This window comes from Salmo salar, chromosome 13 (genome assembly GCF_965601325.2).
Source record: "Salmo salar chromosome 13, fSalSal1, whole genome shotgun sequence".
Lineage (NCBI taxonomy): Eukaryota > Metazoa > Chordata > Actinopteri > Salmoniformes > Salmonidae > Salmo > Salmo salar.
Window position 1 is genome coordinate 108,723,895 of NC_138303.1, and position 21,472 is coordinate 108,745,366.

The 21,472-nt window shown below is 45.4% G+C and overlaps 2 protein-coding genes across 2 annotated transcripts; one reads left to right on the top strand and one right to left on the bottom strand.

Annotated features, from left to right (window-relative positions):
- Positions 1–798: 798 nt before the first annotated feature.
- On the top strand, positions 799–8,803 carry ccng2 (cyclin G2). The gene is made up of 8 exons (XM_014138948.3): positions 799–919; positions 1,790–1,933; positions 2,114–2,254; positions 2,473–2,723; positions 4,946–5,024; positions 5,140–5,238; positions 5,582–5,778; positions 7,729–8,803. The coding sequence occupies exons 2-8, from the start codon at positions 1,829–1,831 to the stop codon at positions 7,871–7,873; spliced, it is 1,017 nt and encodes a 338-aa protein (XP_013994423.1). The 5' UTR covers positions 799–919; positions 1,790–1,828; the 3' UTR covers positions 7,874–8,803.
- On the bottom strand, positions 8,566–21,224 carry taf1c (TATA-box binding protein associated factor, RNA polymerase I subunit C). The gene is made up of 15 exons (XM_014138944.3): positions 20,594–21,224; positions 20,314–20,428; positions 20,139–20,191; positions 19,936–20,031; positions 19,759–19,826; positions 18,584–18,831; positions 18,249–18,377; positions 17,342–17,459; positions 15,808–15,879; positions 14,341–14,476; positions 14,005–14,133; positions 12,227–12,407; positions 11,556–11,693; positions 10,437–11,311; positions 8,566–10,149 (listed from the first exon to the last, which is right to left on the bottom strand). The coding sequence occupies exons 1-15, from the start codon at positions 20,726–20,728 to the stop codon at positions 9,325–9,327; spliced, it is 3,318 nt and encodes a 1,105-aa protein (XP_013994419.3). The 5' UTR covers positions 20,729–21,224; the 3' UTR covers positions 8,566–9,324.
- Between the last annotated feature and the right edge of the window lie 248 nt (positions 21,225–21,472).

Below are 21,472 nucleotides of genomic sequence, written 5' to 3' on the forward strand. Positions count from 1 at the left end.
ATGAAACATATTTGTATAAATAAACAACTATTTGTGATAATACTGTGCATAGGGGACATAAATTCAAATAAAACAGAGAGACCACATACTTACACCTTGTTCTTGACAGTAATAAACCTGGAAAATGATTTACTGCCAATGCTTCACACCTAAATGTATGTATACATCTTTTCTTTGAATAATTGATTTTGCTTTATAAAACCACCTCAGTGCTTGGGGTTTTGTGTGACGTGCAGGAACAGTAATACAGTATCATGACTATAACAGTATTATCATAAATTCCCCTAGTCATCCTTGAATCAATTTATTTAACCTTTATTTAAGCTAGGCAAGTCAGTTATTAAGAAAAAATAACCAAATATTCTGCAGACTGTTGGACCAGAAAAAAAAGAAGGGGAAAAAAAAGGTAGTTTTACGTTTAAATGCCCTACATGCAATCCGAGCTAATTATTTCTAACCAATCGTGAGTAAAAGGGTTTGTCCAGGCATCCAATAGAAACAAAATAAAATTGTGCGGACTATTTGAACGGAAATAAAGAAGAAAGATGATTGGCTCGTGGAAGTGTCAATATCGAGCTGGTGTAAGGAAAAACAACACTCCGTACAAAATCCATTGTAATCTATAAGTAAAAATTCAATCACGTTACTTATTACAACATTAAATTTGTCCTAGCACTACCAACTCTTTAATAAGTACTAAATAGTAGTAAACTACAAAAAGGAGGCAGACTTTCCTCGACAAGTCAAAACAAGGTGGACAGCTACGTACATGATTGGCTAACGCGACATTGACGTCCGTTTCTGGGTGTGGAAATTCTCAACATCAACAAAAAGAGAAAGGAATTACAAACTAGAGATTAAAAGGAACAAACAGAATAGTTTGGGACGTGAGAATATGTCGATGTAACTAACATAACAGGTAAATATTGAAATTCATAAAAAGTGTACATTATATGCAAGAAAACTGAATAGATGTGAGGTAAATGTGAAATGTTCTAATGCTGTTTAAGACTATTTTAGACTAGTTCCAATTCCTTCCTGAAGCCAGGATTAAATGTTTTTTTTTTTTTGTTATCATGTTTTAAGATTTTAAAAACGGCACTATAAATCTCTATTCGTTTTTGCTTTTTCATGGTTGTCGATGAAATTGGCATCTTCAATTGATTTTCTCACAACGAAAGAAAATCTAGGTAACCCATTTCGCTGCCTTGGCTTTGTTATTTATCTTCTGTGTTAGCTAACGTTACCATGGCTGGTTTAGCTTGCGTTGCTTCCCCATAGAGCAGTCGAGATTTTACACAAAAACATGTTGTTTTTTACATCACCGACTAGTAGCTGCAACCCGCTTTTATTAGACTACAATTTTATATCGATTGAACAACCAAGATCTATGAAAAATCGAAGGGAATTGCCAGGGAATGAACTCTGACCTAGGCAAGAACACGAATTACCCCCCCTCCCCTCTTCCCTCGTCGACGATTTGAAGCATTATTTGCTATCTAATAGATTCAAGCGAACGCCGTTTTGCTGTGTTATCCGTTTTTCTAGTGTCTCACAAACACAAAAACATTTGGCATAACTAAAGCAGTTTTTCCACTCTAAATGCTAAATAGGATTTGTTGTGATGTGTGTAAGCGTTAACCTAAGACATCTGACACCGTAGCCCTGTTGAGAGAGAGAGAGAGAGAGAGAGAGAGAGAGAGAGGGTAAACCTTGAACCATTCGCCTGGGTGAATGAATATAACGTTAACGGACGACCATTAACATCAGACTCTTGTTTGTTTTACAGTGGAAGGATTTCAGATTTCTGTAACAATCCAGTCTAGACATGGAAGCCGTTAAACTTATGAGGGAGCTGAAAACAAATTTTGAACAGGAGATTTATTATCTTCCGAAAGAAACGGGACTCCACTTGATCGAATCAACCAGAGAGGTAGATATTCACTGCAGTACAGTAAATACGCTGTACGATCAATATTATTATTTTTTAAATAAATTGTTAATATAAATTCTGTAACAATAACATTATAGTTAAACAAATATATTATTTTTTAAGTATCACCTATTACATATTAATATACATTTAATGCCTAAAATGTTTTATGAATTACAGAATGCCAGCCAAGGAATCTCAGCTAAATGTAGGGACGTCAAAGTGGAAGACCTCTGGAGCCTGACCAGTTTCTTTGGGTACAGCACCCAGACCTTCGTTCTGGCAGTCAACCTGCTGGATAGATTTTTGGCCATGATGAAGGTGAGATGAAAAAAATAAAAAAAAATAAAAGCAGACCTCAGAAAGAATTTCAACCCTTTAAAATGTAACATTTGTTTTCCTTTCTTGACAAAAAACAACCATGACACAATGTAAAAATGAGCATGGACATTTAAAAGTTAAATGAAAGAGGTGGCTTGACTAATGATTGCATATGTCCACTAATTACAAGCCTTTGTGTGTGTGTGACTCCTCTTCAGGTCCAACCCAAACATTTAGCCTGCATTAGCATCAGCTGCCTCCACATCGCAGCCAAAACAGTAGAAGAAGAGTGCGACGTGTCTTCCACCAATGAGCTTATTCGTATCGGCCAGTGCAAGTTTACAGTCTCGGACCTCACTCGCATGGAGAAGATCATTTCAGAGAAACTCAACTTCCAACTCGAAGCCATCACAGCCTTAACCTTTTTGCACCTATACCATAGAATCACACTCTCACAAACCTCAGACAGGTAAGGCACCCATTATGATAGATAGTACTTACAAATCGCCCAATTCTGAAGATAGCAATGGTGACATAATGAACTAGACATGAACTTTAAGCAGCTGTTGACATATCTGGCTTATCATTAGGGCTGGCACAATTACCATATCTGACCAATTACGGTCATCCAAAATTTCATAACGTCACAGCCTGACATCATAATGGTGCTTTCAAGACAACTGGGAACTCGTGGGGGGGGGGGGGGGGGGGGGGCACCGCAGTGCTTTAAGCGTCACTACAGCCCCTGGGTTCGATTCCAGCTGGCCGTGACACCCATGAGCCATGAGGCGGTGCACAATTGGCCCAGCGTCGTTCAAGTTTTACATTTTTTTAAATTTAGCTAGGCAAGTCAGTTAAACAAAATTCTTATTTACAATGACGGCCTAGGAACAGTGGGTTAACTGCCTTGTTCAGGGGCAGAACGACAGATTTTTACCTTGTCAGCTCTGGGATTTCGGTTACTGGCCCAATGCTCAAACCACTAGGCTACCTGCTGCCCCAGGGGAGGGTTTGGCTGACCGGGATGTCCTTGTCCCATTGGACTGTAGCGACTCGTTGCGGGCCCGGGCGCCTCTAAGCTGACTTCAGTTGCCAGTTGTACGGCGTTTCCTCCGACACATTGGTGCGGTTGGCTTCCGGGTTAAACGAGCAGTGTGTCAAGAAGCTGTGCGGCTTGGCAGGGTCGTGTTTCAGAGCATGCATGGCTCTCGACCAGACGTGCTCAATGGGATTGAGATCCGGGCTCTTCGCTGGCCATGGCAGAGCACTGACATTCCTGTCTTGCAGGAAATCACACACAGAACGAGCAGTATGGCTGGTGGCATTGTCATGCTGGAGGGTCATGTCAGGATTAGCCTGCAGGAAGGGTACCACATGAGGGAGGAGGATGTCTTCCCTGTAACGCACAGCGTTGAGATTGCCTGCAATGACAACAAGCTCAGTCCAATGATGCTGTGACACACCGCCCCAGACCATGACGGACCCTCCAACTCGATCCCGCTCCAGAGTACAGGCCTCGGTGTAACGCTCATTCCTTCGACGATAAACGCGAATCCGACCATCACCCCTGGTGAGACAAAACCACGACTCGTCAGTGAAGAGCACTTTTTTCCAGTCCTGTCTGGCCCAGCTACGGTGGGTTTGTGCCCATAAGTGACGTTGTTGCCGGTGATGTCTGGGGAGGACCTGCCTTACAACAGGCCTACAAGCCCTCAGTCCAGCCTCTCTCAGCCGATTGCAGACAGTCTGAGCACTGATGAAGGGATTGTGCGTTCCTGGTGTAACTCGGGCAGTTGTTGTTGCCATCCTGTACCTGTCCCGCAGGTGTGATGTTCGAATGCACTGATCCTGTGCAGGTGTTGTTACACGTGGTCTGCCACTGCGACGTCGATCAGCTGTCTGTCCTGTCTCCCTGTAGCGCTGTCTTAGGCGTCTCACAGTACAGACATTGCAATTTATTGCCCTCGCCACATCTGCAGTCCTCATGCCTCCTTGCAGCATGCCTAAAGCACGTTCACGCAGATGAGCAGGGACCCTGGGCATCTTTCTTTTGGTGTTTTTCAGTGTCATTAGAAAGGCCTCTTTAGTGTCCTAAGTTTTCATAACTTTGACCTTAATTGCCTACCGTCTGTAAGCTGTTGAGTCTTAACGACCGTTCCACAGTTCATGTTCATTAATTGTTTATGGTTCATTGAACAAGCATGGGAAACAGTGTTTAAACCCTTTACAATGAAGATCTGTGAAGTTATTTGGATTTTTACAAATTATCTTTGAAAGACAGGGTCCTGAAAAGGGGACGTTTCTTTTTTTACTGAGTTTATACAATGAGGGGGGAAACAAGCTCCGATTGGGATTAGTGTGTGTATGTATACACACACACACACAAATCCCAATCGGAGCTTGTTCCCCCCCCCCCCATTGTTTCCAAAGTGACATTAATCCTTACTGTGAAAGGACAGCACTGGTTTTTATCTATTGGTACAGCGTTATTGGACATTTTCAGATATGTTCCCCACCATTACATTTACGTCATTTAGCAGACGCTCTTATCCAGAGCGACTTACAAATTGGTGCATTCAACCTTATGATATCCATCAGTTATGTAACAAAGTAGCCTAATGACCTTGTTTTCCCATTCGAACTGATTCAGATGAATTGTGTCTAAGTATTTTCCCTTTGTCTCTCATAAAGGAAGGAAGCCCTGAACCTGAACACACTAGAGGCCCACCTCAAAGCCTGTCTCTGCCGCATCACATTCTCCAAAGCTAAAGTAAGGCGTGACCCCAGAGCATAACAGTCCCCAGCGTCTATAGGCCTAGTTACATATTCCAGTAGACCTCTAGGCAGCAGTTTGATGCATGGTTTTCTTCTTTGTTCTCTTCCAGCCATCCGTCTTGGCCCTGTCCCTCCTCACTCAAGAGATTGAAGCCATGCAGTCTGTTGACATGCTAGAAATAGCACATAGTGTTCAGAGACATCTCAAGGTAAACAATTACTGTTGTGTCAAAAACCTTGAGGACTTATCACAAAATAAAGTATTCCTTTGGTTAACAAAGTAACACAATCAGTTTCCTGTCATATTCAGATACAAATATATTTTTTTGCCCTGGAACCAGTGTTACATATGGTTTGCCCTAAAGCCCTAGTCCATAAGGTTTCATATGACAACTGACCCATATGGACATTTTAAAGGGCCCTTTTACACTCTCAAGTTCCTGACTGCCATCCTTTTACAACACCTGGAATCCATCCCAATGGTATTTGCTGACCCTGTCAATTATGTTACCATCATGTCCAATGTTATGATGCCCTGGTCTTCTTTTACAGATCACTGACACTGAGCTGCTACACTGGAGGGGGCTGGTGGCCAAGTGTATGTCTGACTACTCTTCCCCTGAATGTAGCAGACCCAACAATAAGAAGCTAGTCTGGATCGTGTCGAGAAGGACAGCTCAGAACCTTCACACCAGCTACTGCAACGTCCCTGAACTGCCAACCATTCCTGAGGACTGCTGGGACGAAAGGTAAACAGGAATGTGATGTACTGTACCCGTAGGAGGAAGAAATACTTCCAACATGCTCATCAAAAACACATTTAGATAGTAGGCATACATTCCGGAAAAGAACATTTTCAAATATATTCTTGGAGAGGACACAGTATTACGAGATTCGTCTATATACACACACTGTATGACAACAGAAAACGCTTTGGAAAATCCCCAGAAAACTGAATACTATACTAAACCAAAATATAAAACGCAACGATTTCAAAAGTAAATTGCAGCCATGGGTGGCATAGGCCCACCTACTGGGGAACCCGGGCCACCCAGGCCCACCTACTGGGGAACCCAGGCCCACCTACTGGGGAACCCGGGCCCACCTACTGGGGAACCCGGGCCCACCTACTGGGGAACCCGGGCCCACCTACTGGGGAACCCGGGCCCACCTACTGGGGAACCCGGGCCACCCAGGCCCACCTACTGGGGAACCCAGGCCCACCTACTGGGGAACCCAGGCCCACCTACTGGGGAACCCAGGCCCACCTACTGGGGAACCAGGGCCACCTACTGGGGAACCCAGGCCCACCTACTGGGGAACCCAGGCCCACCTACTGGGCAGCCAGGGCCAGAGGGCCAGACCCTGGGCAGCCAGGGCCACGATTTCAAAAGTAAATTGCAGCCATGGGTGGCATAGGCCCACCTACTGGGGCAGCCAGGGCCCACCTACTGGGTCAGCCAGGGCCCACCTACTGGGTCAGCCAGGGCCCACCTACTGGGGCAGCCAGGGCCCACCTACTGGGGCAGCCAGGGCCCACCTACTGGGGCAGCCAGGGCCCACCTACTGGGGCAGCCAGGGCCCACCTACTGGGGCAGCCAGGGCCCACCTACTGGGGAACCCGGGCCACCCAGGCCCACCTACTGGGGAACCCGGGCCCACCTACTGGGGAACCCGGGCCCACCTACTGGGGAACCCGGGCCACCCAGGCCCACCTACTGGGGAACCCAGGCCCACCTACTGGGGAACCCAGGCCCACCTACTGGGGAACCCAGGCCCACCTACTGGGCAGCCAGGGCCAGAGGGCCAGACCCTGGGCAGCCAGGGCCACGATTTCAAAAGTAAATTGCAGCCATGGGTGGCATAGGCCCACCTACTGGGGAACCAGGGCCCACCTACTGGGGCAGCCAGGGCCCACCTACTGGGTCAGCCAGGGCCCACCTACTGGGGCAGCCAGGGCCCACCTACTGGGGCAGCCAGGGCCCACCTACTGGGGCAGCCAGGGCCCACCTACTGGGGCAGCCAGGGCCAGACCCTGGGCAACCCAGGGCCCACCTACTGGGGCAGCCCAGGGCCCACCTACTGGGGCAGCCCAGGGCCAGACCCTGGGCAGCCAGGCCCACCTAATCAGAATTAGTTTTAACCCACAAAAGGGCTTTATTACACAGAAATACTTCAGTTCAACACTTAACATGTTGCGTTTTATATTTTTTTGTTCAGTTTAAAGGGCACATTTTAAATACCTCCCCCCAACAATTAAGCCCCACCCATCCAGTGTATGGCCACTCCTAGTTTCAGCTCTTACAGTATACTATAGTAATCCTGGTAGGCAACCTGTGACTTGGGGGGGGGGGGGTTTCCGTCCGCTCTGTGACATCACGGCCCTGCCTGTTGCATCAGTTAGCCTAGCCCTACAGCCTTTCTACAGAGGCCTATCCCTGTCTGCATTGCTCACAATTACTCAGACATGTATGCGGGTGAGTGACTTGTCACTTCCTACCTGCCTAGCAACCAGTTGCCATAACTGCTCAACCACATTGTTGCACAACCAGTTAGATCTCTACATTCCAAAGATGACTTGAATGGTTGGGATTAGTCCTGTAGTCAAACAATAATAATAATGATGAAAATAGGATCAACGATGAAAACGAATGAAATATTAACGTATTCAATTGTGTCCCCCCCTTTTGTTCTTTCAGCGAGGACTCGTGTGAAGACATGAGTTCTGGGGAGGAGAGCCTGAGCAGTTCCCTGGGATCTGATGCAGAGGGACCTTACTTCCCTCTTTACTTCCTCTGCCAAAGCAACCAGCGAAACAAATACCACCATACCAAACCCCTGTGAAGGAAGTGCCTGGGTTCCACAACCACCGTTTATACTGTAGGGTTATGTTCATTAGTGAAATGTTTCGTAGCGTTAGACACATTTAACCTGTGACAGCCCATTTTGGTTCCTGGTGAATACGACCCAGGAAAACAAAACTTTCCTATAAAACATCATTTTGTTAGTTCAATAGGGCTACCAGTGTGGCCTGTTACAAACCAATCAATATACTGTATTTATCTTATTTTAAGCTAAACAAAAATACATTTATGGGAAGACTTAAACAATCCTGACAGGCAGCGGAATCCATCAACTCAAAGATAAAACGTTTTAAACTTGATTTCTTTTGTTGTTGTAGATGTAGCATTAAAGTGTTGGTGGTACATGTTTGGATTTGTAACATTCCAGCCACATCATACAGTCTACATCCCAAAGGGTATCCTATATAGTGCACTACTTTGAACCAGAGCCGAATGAGCCCTGGTCAAAAGTAGTGCGCTATATAGTGTACCATTTAGGATGCACTATAGAACACAGCCAAGGTACAATAGACTTGTCTGGGGAGTTAGAACATGTACATTGTATTACATGATATCGTTGAGTTGTGTTCACTGCCTGGTGGTCCCGTTATCCCTCTACAAGGTTCAACTGTAAAAAAACATGTTATTGCATGTTATTATTCAGAAAAACACGTGTGTGTGTGTGTGTGTGTGTGTGTGGTCTTGTTAACCTTGAAATTTGCCTTTTTTTTTTTTTTAGGTCGTAGAGTAACTTATATTTGGCTGGTATGTAGCTAGCTCTGTGGAAGAAATGGATGGATGGAGTATCTCATAATGTAAATTTGTATAATGAAAAAAAAAAGAAAGAAACTGTGAATAGAACCTTTGTAGATATTAACTTATTTGTAATTTTTTGCCAATGTATGAAAAAAATACAAAAATACTATTTTGACATCTGAATCTCTGGTCTTTTTGACAATCAAAATTACTTATTTGAAATGTTTTGCTTCAGTCAGATTATGCCTGTACTGGCCTATTTGAACACAATGACTTGCAATATAGAAACCCAGAGGCAATAACTTTGGACAACATTGAGTGATGCTCTAGGTCTAGAAATTCCCAGAAATGTCTTATAACCAAAGTCGGTAGCCAATTCACACTTCAATACTGTCGCTCAACCAAACCTGCTTCAGTCAGATAATAAATAAGATGCTGGTCTAGAACAATATTAATGAATATAGATTTTATTTGAACAACCCCCCCCCCCAAAAAAAAAAAAAATATTCTGTGACTTTATGCTTTTGGTTTCTAGAATATTCCAGAAATCTCAATAGCCAATTCACACTTCACAGTCCTGTCACGTAACATGTGAAATTAATTTTTTAAAAAGGTTGAAAAAAGATCCCTCGCCATAGTTTCATCCGTCACAATCGTCTCATTTGAAAAATAAGGCTACATCCACCAATATTCAGATCAAAAACCCATACGAGACTTCTTCCTTTTGGGTTGTGAGGAGGTTAGTCCCACTTTCAGGTTCCTCTGTGAAGTAGAGCTGGAGGATAGCTGAGAAGAGGTGGCCAACGGAGTATTATGTCTGCTCTCATTAAACCCTACTCCCTGTGAGGCATCCGTAGGCTCCTGGGATCCAAAGAGAGAATTTAAATAATCCTGATTCTGTGACTTGGGCTTCTGGGTTGCCACCACTGTTCTCAAAATGTCCGTCGTGCTGGAGTCAGAACATGCCGTTTTCCAGGGCGGCAACTTACCAACGGTGGGCTGTTTTTGGGGTGTAAACAGTGGCTCGGAACTAGTGAACGGTGTATGGGGGATAGTGGGCTGTAAACTACTACTGCACTGTGAATAGGGGATAGAGGGCAGTGAACGACTACTGCACTGTGAATAGGGGATAGAGGGCAGTGAACGACTACTGCACTGTGAATAAGGGATAGAGGTCTGGGTGAGGAAACTACTAAGCTGCTCAAGTGATGTAGTTGGTTTTGAACCAAACTCCCTATGAGGTGTTGTGGGCTGTGAGTTACTGGTCTGTGATGTTGGTGTGGTAGCCCTCGATGACCCCGGTTCAGACAGGGCGACCCACTTGGTGTTGTAGCAGCTTGTGGCCACACCGTCTACGTCGGAGCTGGCGTAGTGACTGGCTGCCGACGACCAACCGGAGAGAGAGGAGCTGTCCAGGTCTGATTGGTAGCTGACGGACGAGGTGAAGCTGCCCGATAGGTCGATACGACTGTGAGCCTTTGCCCGTTTCTGTCTCCTCCTCTTCCTCCGCAGAGCCGCCACCTTCAAAATCAACCAATGAATATGTCAATCAATATCTCCATTGTCCCAATTGGGAAATGTATAGTCAGGTTGAAAACCAACATTCACAATAACCACCACCTCAACGAGAGCATTCAGAAGGACACAACGTTTTGGAACATTCAGATAGATAACGACCAGAACAAAACATGCCTTTCCGACATGTTGAACAAGGAATCATATCAGCTCTATTGATGCCATTTATATCTACAGTGTTGGACAATGTGGTCCAGATACACACATGATAAATAAGAATAAAGATGGGTTACCTTCTCCTCTCGGTTCAGTCCCAGCCTCTCCTCCCACCAGCTCTTCCATCCCCCCAGCCCAGGCTCCCACGATACGCTCATCCTCTCGCTCAGCACATCAGCCCACTCAGAAGGCTCCACGGGTGCCGGGACAGGGACCAGAGCCAGGGGTTTGAGACAGGTGTTCCTGTGGACGAGGACATTTCCATTCCTCATGGTCTCCCTCAGGTCCTTCTTCAGGGTCCGACGACAGTGATCTTCCAACGGGTCTCTCTGAAGGCTGTCGTCGGGTAGAAGATACTTGGTTTTTGTGGTCTTGTGTGGGAGACTGCGGCGCTTCTGGGGGAACTTGAACAGTTTGAGGAACCACTTCCTCCAAACCAACAGAGCCTCATCACTGACTTTGACCTTTGGCCTGACGGGGTTACTGTTAACATTAGTGTCCAAAGACTGGGCTGTAGGTAGAGGAACAGTAGCAGCGGATTCCTGAGTATCAGTTAATCCTGCGTTTGTTGCTAGCGTCAGGTACGAGTCGTCATGAGGGTCGTTGATAACCATCTCCAGTCCAGCCCTAGGAGGGTCCCACGGCTGTCCCCTTCCTTCGAACCCAGAGTCCTCCCCAGGAGACGGCGGTCCAGTGGACCACGTATCATCTAGGACGCTGCTTCTTGAGGTTCCTAACGTTTGATGAAGCAGTTTTTTTAATGTTTCAACTGGTTGTTTTCGTCTCTGTACATCTCCGCTACGTCCCTCGGGTCCCACGGATTTCTGGGTTGGTGCCGGTGGGCCGTCGGTCTGGGTCTTCAGCGTGTGGTAAAAGATGTCTCCGGCCTCAGTGAGTTGCAGCACACAGATATATTCCTCCTTGGCTTGGCTCTGATGGACGACAGTAAGACCTGAAAAGAACAGAATATGAATTTATGAGCCTATTCAACATAAAGCACCAACTTCACTAATTAAGCTCTATGAGAAAACTAAACTGAAAGTAATTTCGGCAGATATGTAAACATTGAAGTGATGATGGATTTGGCATGGACAGTTACAGCTCACCAAAACACATCCCTTAAACAAACATAAGATGCTTAGGGACACATTTTCAATACAACTTTATTTACAGTCTTTATTTACACAGTTGCTTACCAGCAGCAGGATTGGCTAGTCTGTCCTGGGCATGGTGCTGTCTGTGGGGGAGTTGGACAGGCAGGTGTCCAAGGCTGTCTCTGGGGCTGAGCAAGGCCCGAGGTGGGCCTCTGGTGACGCAGGCCTTCTCCCTACCACCTGGAGAACCAGACGGAACAGTAGACATTACAGAAAGTCAATAGCCATGTGTGCCTCCAGAGTGGTGCAGCAGCGGTCTGAGGCACTGAATCTCAGTGCTAAAGGCGTCACTACAGACACCCTGGTTCCATTCCGGTGCTGAATCACAACCGGCCGTGATCGGGAGTCCCATAGGGCAGCGCACAATTGGCCCAGCATCGTCCGGGTTAGGGCTAGCGTTCTTAACCGACTTGCTCCCAAGGTTAAATAAAAGAAAATGACATTGATCAAATAGTCATTATGTCAGCATCTCTGTTCAGTGAGACAGACAGACCTGGGTTCATATAGTATTTGTTTTATTTACAAGTGCTCCAGGAACTCCAGGCTCAATGACAAAGTAGTTTATTTTTTATTTTTAAATCCAGGTACACAGTAAGACTGGTTGGTCAACAGTAGCCTGATTTACTCAAACAAAAACCCCACCGGGCACACACACACACACGCGCACACACACACACACACACACACGCACACACTAGAACGACCGTACACACCTGAGTACTGTAGCAGGATCACTTCCTGTGATCTCTGAGAGCCCAGCAGCACCTTAGTAGTCCCGCCCCCCGATGGCAACCCCGCCACGACCTGGGCAAACATGGGAGGATACTCCATCATGTGATCCCATTGGATCATGGGGAGGCAGGAGAAACGCTCATCCATGACGTAAGCAGAGTGCTGTGAACGACAAAGATCACAAGAACATCTGAAGAAACAGACTCACAACAAGCTGATGGTTTTGTTTTCTCTTTAGGTGAAAAGCAGGAGTCGTTTGTTTTCTCTTTAGGTGAAAAGCAGGAGTCGTTTGTTTTTCTCTAGAGGTGAAAAGCAGGAGTCGTTTGTTTTCTCTAGAGGTGAAAAGCAGGAGTCGTTTGTTTTCTCTTTAGGTGAAAAGCAGGAGTCGTTTGTTTTCTCTAGAGGTGAAAAGCAGGAGTCGTTTGTTTTCTCTAGAGGTGAAAAGCAGGAGTCGTTTGTTTTCTCTTTAGGTGAAAAGCAGGAGTCGTTTGTTTTCTCTTTAGGTGAAAAGCAGGAGTCGTTTGTTTTCTCTTTAGGTGAAAAGCAGGAGTCGTTTGTTTTCTCTAGAGGTGAAAAGCAGGAGTCGTTTGTTTTCTCTAGAGGTGAAAAGCAGGAGTCGTTTGTTTTCTCTTTAGGTGAAAAGCAGGAGTCGTTTGTTTTCTCTAGAGGTGAAAAGCAGGAGTCGTTTGTTTTCTCTAGAGGTGAAAAGCAGGAGTCGTTTGTTTTTCTCTAGAGGTGAAAAGCAGGAGTCGTTTGTTTTTCTCTAGAGGTGAAAAGCAGGAGTCGTTTGTTTTTCTCTAGAGGTGAAAAGCAGGAGTCGTTTGTTTTTCTCTAGAGGTGAAAAGCAGGAGTCGTTTGTTTTTCTCTAGAGGTGAAAAGCAGGAGTCGTTTGTTTTTCTCTAGAGGTGAAAAGCAGGAGTCGTTTGTTTTTCTCTTTAGGTGAAAAGCAGGAGTCGTTTGTTTTCTCTAGAGGTGAAAAGCAGGAGTCGTTTGTTTTTCTCTTTAGGTGAAAAGCAGGAGTCGTTTGTTTTTCTCTAGAGGTGAAAAGCAGGAGTCGTTTGTTTTCTCTAGAGGTGAAAAGCAGGAGTCGTTTGTTTTCTCTTTAGGTGAAAAGCAGGAGTCGTTTGTTTTCTCTAGAGGTGAAAAGCAGGAGTCGTTTGTTTTCTCTAGAGGTGAAAAGCAGGAGTCGTTTGTTTTTCTCTAGAGGTTTAAAGCAGGAGTCGTTTGTTTTCTCTAGAGGTGAAAAGCAGGAGTCGTTTGTTTTCTCTTTAGGTTTAAAGCAGGAGTCGTTTGTTTTCTCTAGAGGTGAAAAGCAGGAGTCGTTTGTTTTCTCTAGAGGTGAAAAGCAGGAGTCGTTTGTTTTTCTCTTTAGGTGAAAAGCAGGAGTCGTTTGTTTTCTCTAGAGGTGAAAAGCAGGAGTCGTTTGTTTTCTCTAGAGGTGAAAAGCAGGAGTCGTTTGTTTTCTCTAGAGGTGAAAAGCAGGAGTCGTTTGTTTTCTCTAGAGGTGAAAAGCAGGAGTCGTTTGTTTTCTCTAGAGGTGAAAAGCAGGAGTCGTTTGTTGTCAATGTGGCCCATTGTGAGGCTTGTGACACAAAGAGCTGTTCCTTAGAGCTGGAATACAGCCGGATACATTCCAGAACTGTGAAGTGAACAAGGAACTGGCACACCCAAAACATTTAGGCGCATATGCAAATAAAAATGAATGGCACTGTAGAGCCCTGATGTGATAGGTCAATTAGAATGTAATTAAAAAAGGTACCTGTGTGGTGACGAGGTGGTGGAAGGTGTGGACATCTCTCAGGTAATTGGACAGGATGACTCTCTCGCCACTCTTACAGTCAGGGGTTTGGCTGATACGAAACAGCGTGTGGCTACAATGGTCTTTGGTCTGTAAAGACAGACACACAATGTTAACATTTTTAATAGCAGTCATGTTGTTCCATTTCCAATTGTAAACACGTAAGAGTTGATCTCATATGGCTAGGTTAAAACATTCAGAATAGAAAAGTTAGGAAACGGGTTTGTCAAATCAGCACAGCAACACAGTTACAAAAACAACAAAAACCCATGGAATGGCTTTACTGTCTTCTATTACCCTGATATCAGAGAGCTCCACACCTGTCCGGTCAGCATACACCATCACCCTGGGGTGGCCAGAGAAGTCACACCATCTCCATGACGACTTAGAATTGAAGTACAGGTTACTGTTCTCCTGACGGAACTTCTGCAAACTAAAATATGACAAGAGGGAACACTGTTAGTGATACGGGTAGCAAACCCACACACGGCGATACGGGTAGAACGCCCCCACACGGCGATACGGGTAGACCGCCCCCACACGGCGATACGGGTAGAACAGCCCCCACACGGCGATACGGGTAGAACGCCCCCACACGGCGATACGGGTAGAACGCCCCCACACGGCGATACGGGTAGAAAACCCCCACACGGCGATACGGGTAGAAAACCCACACACGGCGATACGGGTAGAAAACCCACACACGGCGATACGGGTAGCAAACCCACACACGGCGATACGGGTAGACCGCCCCCACACGGCGATACGGGTAGAACAGCCCCCACACGGCGATACGGGTAGAACGCCCCCACACGGCGATACGGGTAGAACGCCCCCACACGGCGATACGGGTAGAACGCCCCCACACGGCGATACGGGTAGAACGCCCCCACACGGCGATACGGGTAGACCGCCCCCACACGGCGATACGGGTAGAACGCCCCACACGGCGAGAGACGACACGGGTAGGACACCCCACACGGCGAGAGACGATACGGGTAGCACGCCCCCACACGGCGATACGGGTAGAACGCCCCCACACGGCGATACGGGTAGAACGCCCCCACACGGCGATACGGGTAGAACGCCCCACACGGCGAGAGACGACACGGGTAGGACAAGCACAACCGTGGCTACATTTTTAAGTAAAAATATTTATTTCATTGAATTTACGAATTGTCAACTTATTCATTGTCTTTTGATTGGAGTGCTCCTGTCAATCTTCAGTAAGGTTGCACGTTTGCTAGCACAAGCTGCTTTGGGCCAGACCAAGTTAATAGTTGATACAATGTTGCAGACAGGCCATGCATAGCCAATGTCATTTATAGGATATTTATTTTTAATCCCGATTCTTTCTACCAGGATATGTTTACTTTCTTTTTTGTTGCTGCTTTATGTAGGCTATTTTTACATAATAGCAATGTCAATAGAAGTTTCTTTTGGATTTGTATCATTATGATTAACCACATGAAAGTGATTTTGAGATATGAAGACTATTAATAATTGAACTGTTCCAGGAAAACGTGCATATGAAATTCATAACTGGCACGCAGATCAGTAGAAATGATATGACAACTTGGCACTCCACATGGAAAAAGGTTGCTGACCGCTGGCGTAGCCCATTACCGGCAACGGTCCCTTTCATGGATTTAACAATGGTGGAAGTGTACACTTTTCTTAGGGAGAGGGGTCATGGAGAACAGGAGAAGGGTAGATAATTGGGTCAGGGCCATGAGTTCAGTGACAGGTATCTAAGCCTCTTACCCTTTTCCCACCGTCCACAGATAGGCAGCTCCACTCTCACTGGCCACCAGAAGCTCTCCCTGGATATGGGGACTAAAAGACAACAAATAACCTGTTTATACCAAGGTTTACATTTGAAAGAGCCTGTAGCAGGGTTGGGGTCAATTCCATTTAAAATTCCAGTCAATTCAGGAAGTACAATCAAATTTCAATTCCATTTCTTCATTTCAAAAAGCATTGAAGAGAATTTGAATTTCAGTATACTTCCTGAATTGGGTGGTATTGATCCCAATCCTGGTCTGTAGTAGAAACTGTACATAATCATGAATACTAACTTGACTCCAAAAACTACTCCTAAAATCAGAGTGACATAAGCAGAGAAAACCTATCATAAGGTGTACAATATATGTGACGAACATTCATAGCTACAGTCAACAGAGACCAGCTTGCTAGAGACCAGCTTGCTAGAGCGTCCATCTCCTCAGACGCCGGCTTGTCAGGGCCAGACAGCACTTTCATCATCACAAACATTCAGAACCAGTGCTAAAACAGTATAGGAGAACACAAAGCTTTTCACTATGACAGCAAACAGAACGACCTACAAGGCCCTATAGCAGAACCCAGAACGACCTATATAGCAGAACCCAGGAACGACCTATATAGCAGAACGACCTATAATAGCAGAACGACCTCTAATAGCAGAACGACCTCTAATAGCAGAACGACCTCTAATAGCAGAACGACCTCTAATAGCAGAACGACCTCTAATAGCGGAACACAGAACGACCTCTATAGCGGAACACAGAACGACCTCTATAGCGGAACACAGAACGACCTCTATAGCGGAACACAGAACGACCTCTACAGCGGAACACAGAACGACCTCTACAGCGGAACACAGAACGACCTCTACAGCGGAACACAGAACGACCTCTATAGCGGAACACAGAACGACCTCTATAGCGGAACACAGAACGACCTCTATAGCGGAACACAGAACGACCTCTATAGCGGAACACAGAACGACCTCTATAGCGGAACACAGAACGGCCTCTATAGCGGAACACAGAACGGCCTCTATAGCGGAACACAGAACGACCTCTATAGCGGAACACAGAACGACCTCTATAGCGGAACACAGAACGACCTCTATAGCGGAACACAGAACGACCTCTATAGCGGAACACAGAACGACCTCTATAGCGGAACACAGAAACATAAATTACCGTCAAATACTGTTATACCATCAAAAATGATAAATATTGTGTTAAGACATACTAGGGGTGCACAATGAATTAATGATTTTATTTCTATGACTCCAACAGTTCACCCAAGTGGGTCAATGTTTAATCAATCGCTATTCGATTATTTGCCCACATCGTGCAGACATATATATGCCAGGTTCACACGACGGCCCGGGCTGGGTTCGCACGACGGCCCGGGCCGGGTTCGCACGACGGCCCGGGCCGGGTTCGCACGACGGGCCGGCCGAGGGCTACCTTTCTTACAGGAGGGGAGACGCACACAGTCACACTCTCACGTCGCTCCAACCTACCTGACACTGAGACATGTAGCAGGCTGCTTGGTCTGAATGACCTCCAGAGTCTTAGGGATGTTCTTCTCATTGACCTTCCAGACACCACACAGGTGGTCACAGCGCACCCCCACGTGACCTACGGTAGGAACACAACGACAGTCAGTTTAACACTGCAAACTGTTATGTAAAGAGTTTGGGCTGCATGTCCATTCAACAGCAAAATAAATGGTTAAAACTCAAACTACAGGCCTTCCAAGTGGCACAGCAGTCTAAGGCATTACTACGGTCCCCCGTTTCATATCCCAGACTGTGCCACAACCGGCCATGTTCGGGAGTCCCATAGGACGGCTCACAATTGGCCCAGCGTCAACCAGGTTAGGGGAGGGTTTGGTGGGGCTTTAATTGGCTCATCGAGCTCTAGCTACTCCTTGTGGCAGGCCGGGTGCCTGCGGGGCCGACCCCCGGGTGCCTGCGGGGCCGACCCCCGGGTGCCTGCGGGGCCGACCCCCGGGTGCCAGTTGAACTGCGTTTCCTCCGACACATTGGTGTGGCTGGCTTCCGGGTTAAGCTGGCGGGTGTTAAGTAGCGCGGCTCGGCAGGTCATGTTTCAGAGGACGCATAACTCGACCTTCGACTCCCGAGCCTGTTGGGGAGCTGCAGCGATGAGAAAAAACTACAAAAAAATGTAAACTCAAACTAGACAAAGGAAATAGACTAAGAAACAGGACCTGAATTAGGGTCAACTCGATTTCATTTATTCAATTCGGGAAGTAACCTGAAATTCCACATTTTCCCTTGGCAATGAGGAAATTGGAATTTCAGTTAAACCTACTTCCTGAGTTAAACATCAACCTCAAAACAAACAAATAACAGGATACAATATTGCTCATGCATTTATGGATGATAATGATGTCACTGTGCTTACATTCATCCTGCTGAAGGCCGACGGTGATCTGTCTGATTTTACCATTGAGCAGGAATGAGAGAGGCTTGTGGCTCACATCAAAACATGGAGGCTTCCCTTCTTGGAACTCTAGCACCACCCTGTGGAAGTCTGAGGTACTGAATTAAGGACCGTTGATGTGGTTCTTGAAATGGGTAATACAAGTAAATGAATTACTGCAAAAATATAAAATCACCAAAAATGTCCCTATGACTGTTATCCAGGTTGTGAAGGCCTCAATGAAAAGGGGGAAAGGGCAGGCCACCAGTAAAAATATTTCAAGACAGATATTCCAGATAGATTACATTGAAGGATACTAAGCTTGTTAAAGCCAGCTTTCCCAGGGTACACCAGACAGCCATGCTGAGAGATACTGGTGTTGGTAAAGGAAACGTACCCTATGGCACCCCCTGTGGCGTGGTCAGAGAACTGCTCCTGCCCTCTCTGATAGGTCAGCTCCTCATGGAGATGATCAGCTAGCAGGGCTGGAGGGATGTCGTGGATCACATCTGATAACAGGTTGTGGTACCTTTTGGCCTGCCGCCCCAAATGAGTTAACTCGCACCTAGGAAGAGGACAGAGAAGCTTTTAAATAAACCCAGGTAGAGGACAGAGAACCTTTTAAATAAACTTTAAAGCAAATGATGGATGAACAACCAGGGGAGCTAGTAGCCAGAGGGCACCGCCAAGGGGAGCTAGTAGCCAGAGGGCACCGCCAAGGGGAGCTAGTTGCCAGAGGGCACCGCCAAGGAAAATAAGTAGTGGAAAAATAATTTCATACTTTGTTTTCTAAACTCAACAGCTTCTTGATGAGCAATAACCCTTCTAGGTAGGGTGGATGAAAAGGGGATTTTATTTTTATTTCACCTTTATTTAACCAGGTAGGCAAGTTGAGAACAAGTTCTCATTTACAATTGCGACCAGGCCAAGATCAAGCAAAGCAGTTCGACACATACAACAACACAGAGTTACACATGGAGTAAAACAAAAAGTCAATAATACAGTAGAAAAATAAGTCTATATACAATGTGAGCAAATGAGGTGAGATAAGGGAGGTAAAGGCAAAAAAGACCATGGTGGCGAAGTAAATACAATATAGCAAGTAAAACACTGGAATGGTACATTTGCAGTGGAAGAAAGTGCAAAGTAGAAATAGAAATAATGGGGTGCAAAGGAGCAAAATAAACAAATACAGTTGGGGAAGGGGTAGTTGTTAGGGCTAAATTATAGATGGGCTATGAACAGGTGCAGTAATCTGCTCTGACAGCTGGTGCTTAAAGCTACCACAGCACTGGCCACTAACATGGGACCGTCACATCATGAAATGCCATGGTAGGATCAGGATAGCAGAGACTTTAAAATCACCTCAGGGTGAATGTGATGTGCACAGCCTACATCTGTAAAACTATACAGGGCGGATGGTGAAACGCCTCGCTGTTGAGCAGTGTCTCGGCTAGGACATAAGGCCTAGAGTTCCTCTCTATGTACTTACTTTTTGTATTTAAATGTTTGCATGAAGTGCTCCATCTGCCACATGTGAACAGCATTTATTTCACTTTCCTGGAAAATGACAAAACAAGTGGTTAAACTTCATTCCATATAAAAAGTATTGCACACACATGAAGCATCAAACAAAAAAAACTAAAAAAATAGACATCAGGACATTCACCATTCTCCTCCCCTGTCCAAAGTGGAATTTCTCCCCCAGGACATGGCTCATTGTGCAAAACGCATCCTTGTACTTATACTGGTAGAAGTTCTGCATCTACAAAAGGAGAAGTCATCCAAATATAAATCACTTTATATCAGTGTGTGTTCCCAGTGGAAAAATAAATAAATCAGGAAGTAAAAGAAAAAAAAAAAAGTTCTTACATGTTCTGAAAAGTCCAAAGGATCTGACAGAGCTGTTGATGACCATGTGTGGCCTAAAGAAAATTAATAATAATAATATTTAAGTTCAATTGATGAGTGACATGCACAAGAGTAACAATTGTCTAAGAATCTTATCCTTATCAAAACGATAGGAAACACACCGACGAGCCATTACCTCTTTTTGGTCCCAGAAGCGGTATTGCTATAGGTTCTACTGGCACCCAAGGCTCTCCCTTCACTTGGTGTTGAGACTCGAACTTCCAATCTACTTTTGGTAGACTAACGTCTTTCTAAAATTATTTAAAACAAACTCCAGTAAAATAGCAAATGATTTTCAGTGTAAAAGTGATTTTAAAAACAAGACTCTCTGGCCTACGATCATCCATATCATAGTAGGTGGAACACAGTGAACTTGAAAGTGCATTGCTAGCATCGATTTCATTATCACAACTCACCTCGTGTTGAGCGACGTTTACTTCCAACACTTGACCATAGGAACCCCAACCTCCGACGTTATGTCTAAACGTAGAACTGGGCGGCCCAGAGTTGAAATAAACCGGGAAAAGTTTCTGTGGGAAAATGTAATCCATGTCTGAAAGAATGGTAACCTTATCGGCCTGGTATGAGCAGTCTGGTCATGTTCTACTAACGTTAGATAGCTACTGTAAACATGTCTAAGCTAGCTAGATAACTACACTTTAATTTCCCCCACACTTTAAAATGTGAAATTTCCGTTCCAACACGATATTTGAAAATAAAAGTCAAGTCAATTCAGCTATAGAAATCCAGCGATATTGACGGGACACGTGTAACACACAACAACAAAAAAATAGGTGCCACTCCAGCAGGGCGAATGGCGTACGTAGGAAATAAGCTTTTCCATTAAGTTACAACAGTCACACAGTCAAATGTGGCTATATCGTAAACGTTTATGAAAACTGTTTTCTCTTCAATTAAGATTGGGGTTAGGCATAAAGTTAACAGTGTAGTTAAGGTAAGGGTTAGGTTTAAAATCAGATTTTAAGAAGATAAATTGCTGAAATTAGCGGGGTATGACTTTGTGGCTGTGGTAACTAGTGACGACCGGAAAATAAGGGAGGTGTGGTCGACCACACCATTGGTCAAAAATAGCCAACGTCATTAGAATGACAGGAAGTTTGGCCAGTGAGATCTGCGTACCGACAGAACTATTTTTGGGGGGAACGCCTCGGTTGGTAATGACAGCTGTATCACAGAGTTTCTTAACCCAGAGGCGCAACATCGCAAGACTTCCGGGACGGCTTGAGGAAACTGTTCCAACAGACAAGGCCAGGGTTTGGGATTTGAGAAGTAAA

What these genes read in the sequence shown, in the direction of transcription:
- ccng2 (XM_014138948.3), top strand. Translation starts at nt 1,829, where the DNA reads ATGGAAGCCGTTAAACTTATGAGGGAGCTGAAAACAAATTTTGAACAG. An exon ending in CTCTCACAAACCTCAGACAG is followed by an intron (nt 2,724 to 4,945) that starts GTAAGGCACCCA and finishes TCTCTCATAAAG; the next exon opens with GAAGGAAGCCCTGAACCTGA. An exon ending in GTGTTCAGAGACATCTCAAG is followed by an intron (nt 5,239 to 5,581) that starts GTAAACAATTAC and finishes CTTCTTTTACAG; the next exon opens with ATCACTGACACTGAGCTGCT.
- taf1c (XM_014138944.3), bottom strand. Translation starts at nt 20,728, where the DNA reads ATGGATTACATTTTCCCACAGAAACTTTTCCCGGTTTATTTCAACTCT. An exon ending in CTTTGGACTTTTCAGAACAT is followed by an intron (nt 20,032 to 20,138) that starts GTAAGAACTTTT and finishes CTCCTTTTGTAG; the next exon opens with ATGCAGAACTTCTACCAGTA. An exon ending in ACCACCTCGTCACCACACAG is followed by an intron (nt 12,408 to 14,004) that starts GTACCTTTTTTA and finishes TGTCGTTCACAG; the next exon opens with CACTCTGCTTACGTCATGGA.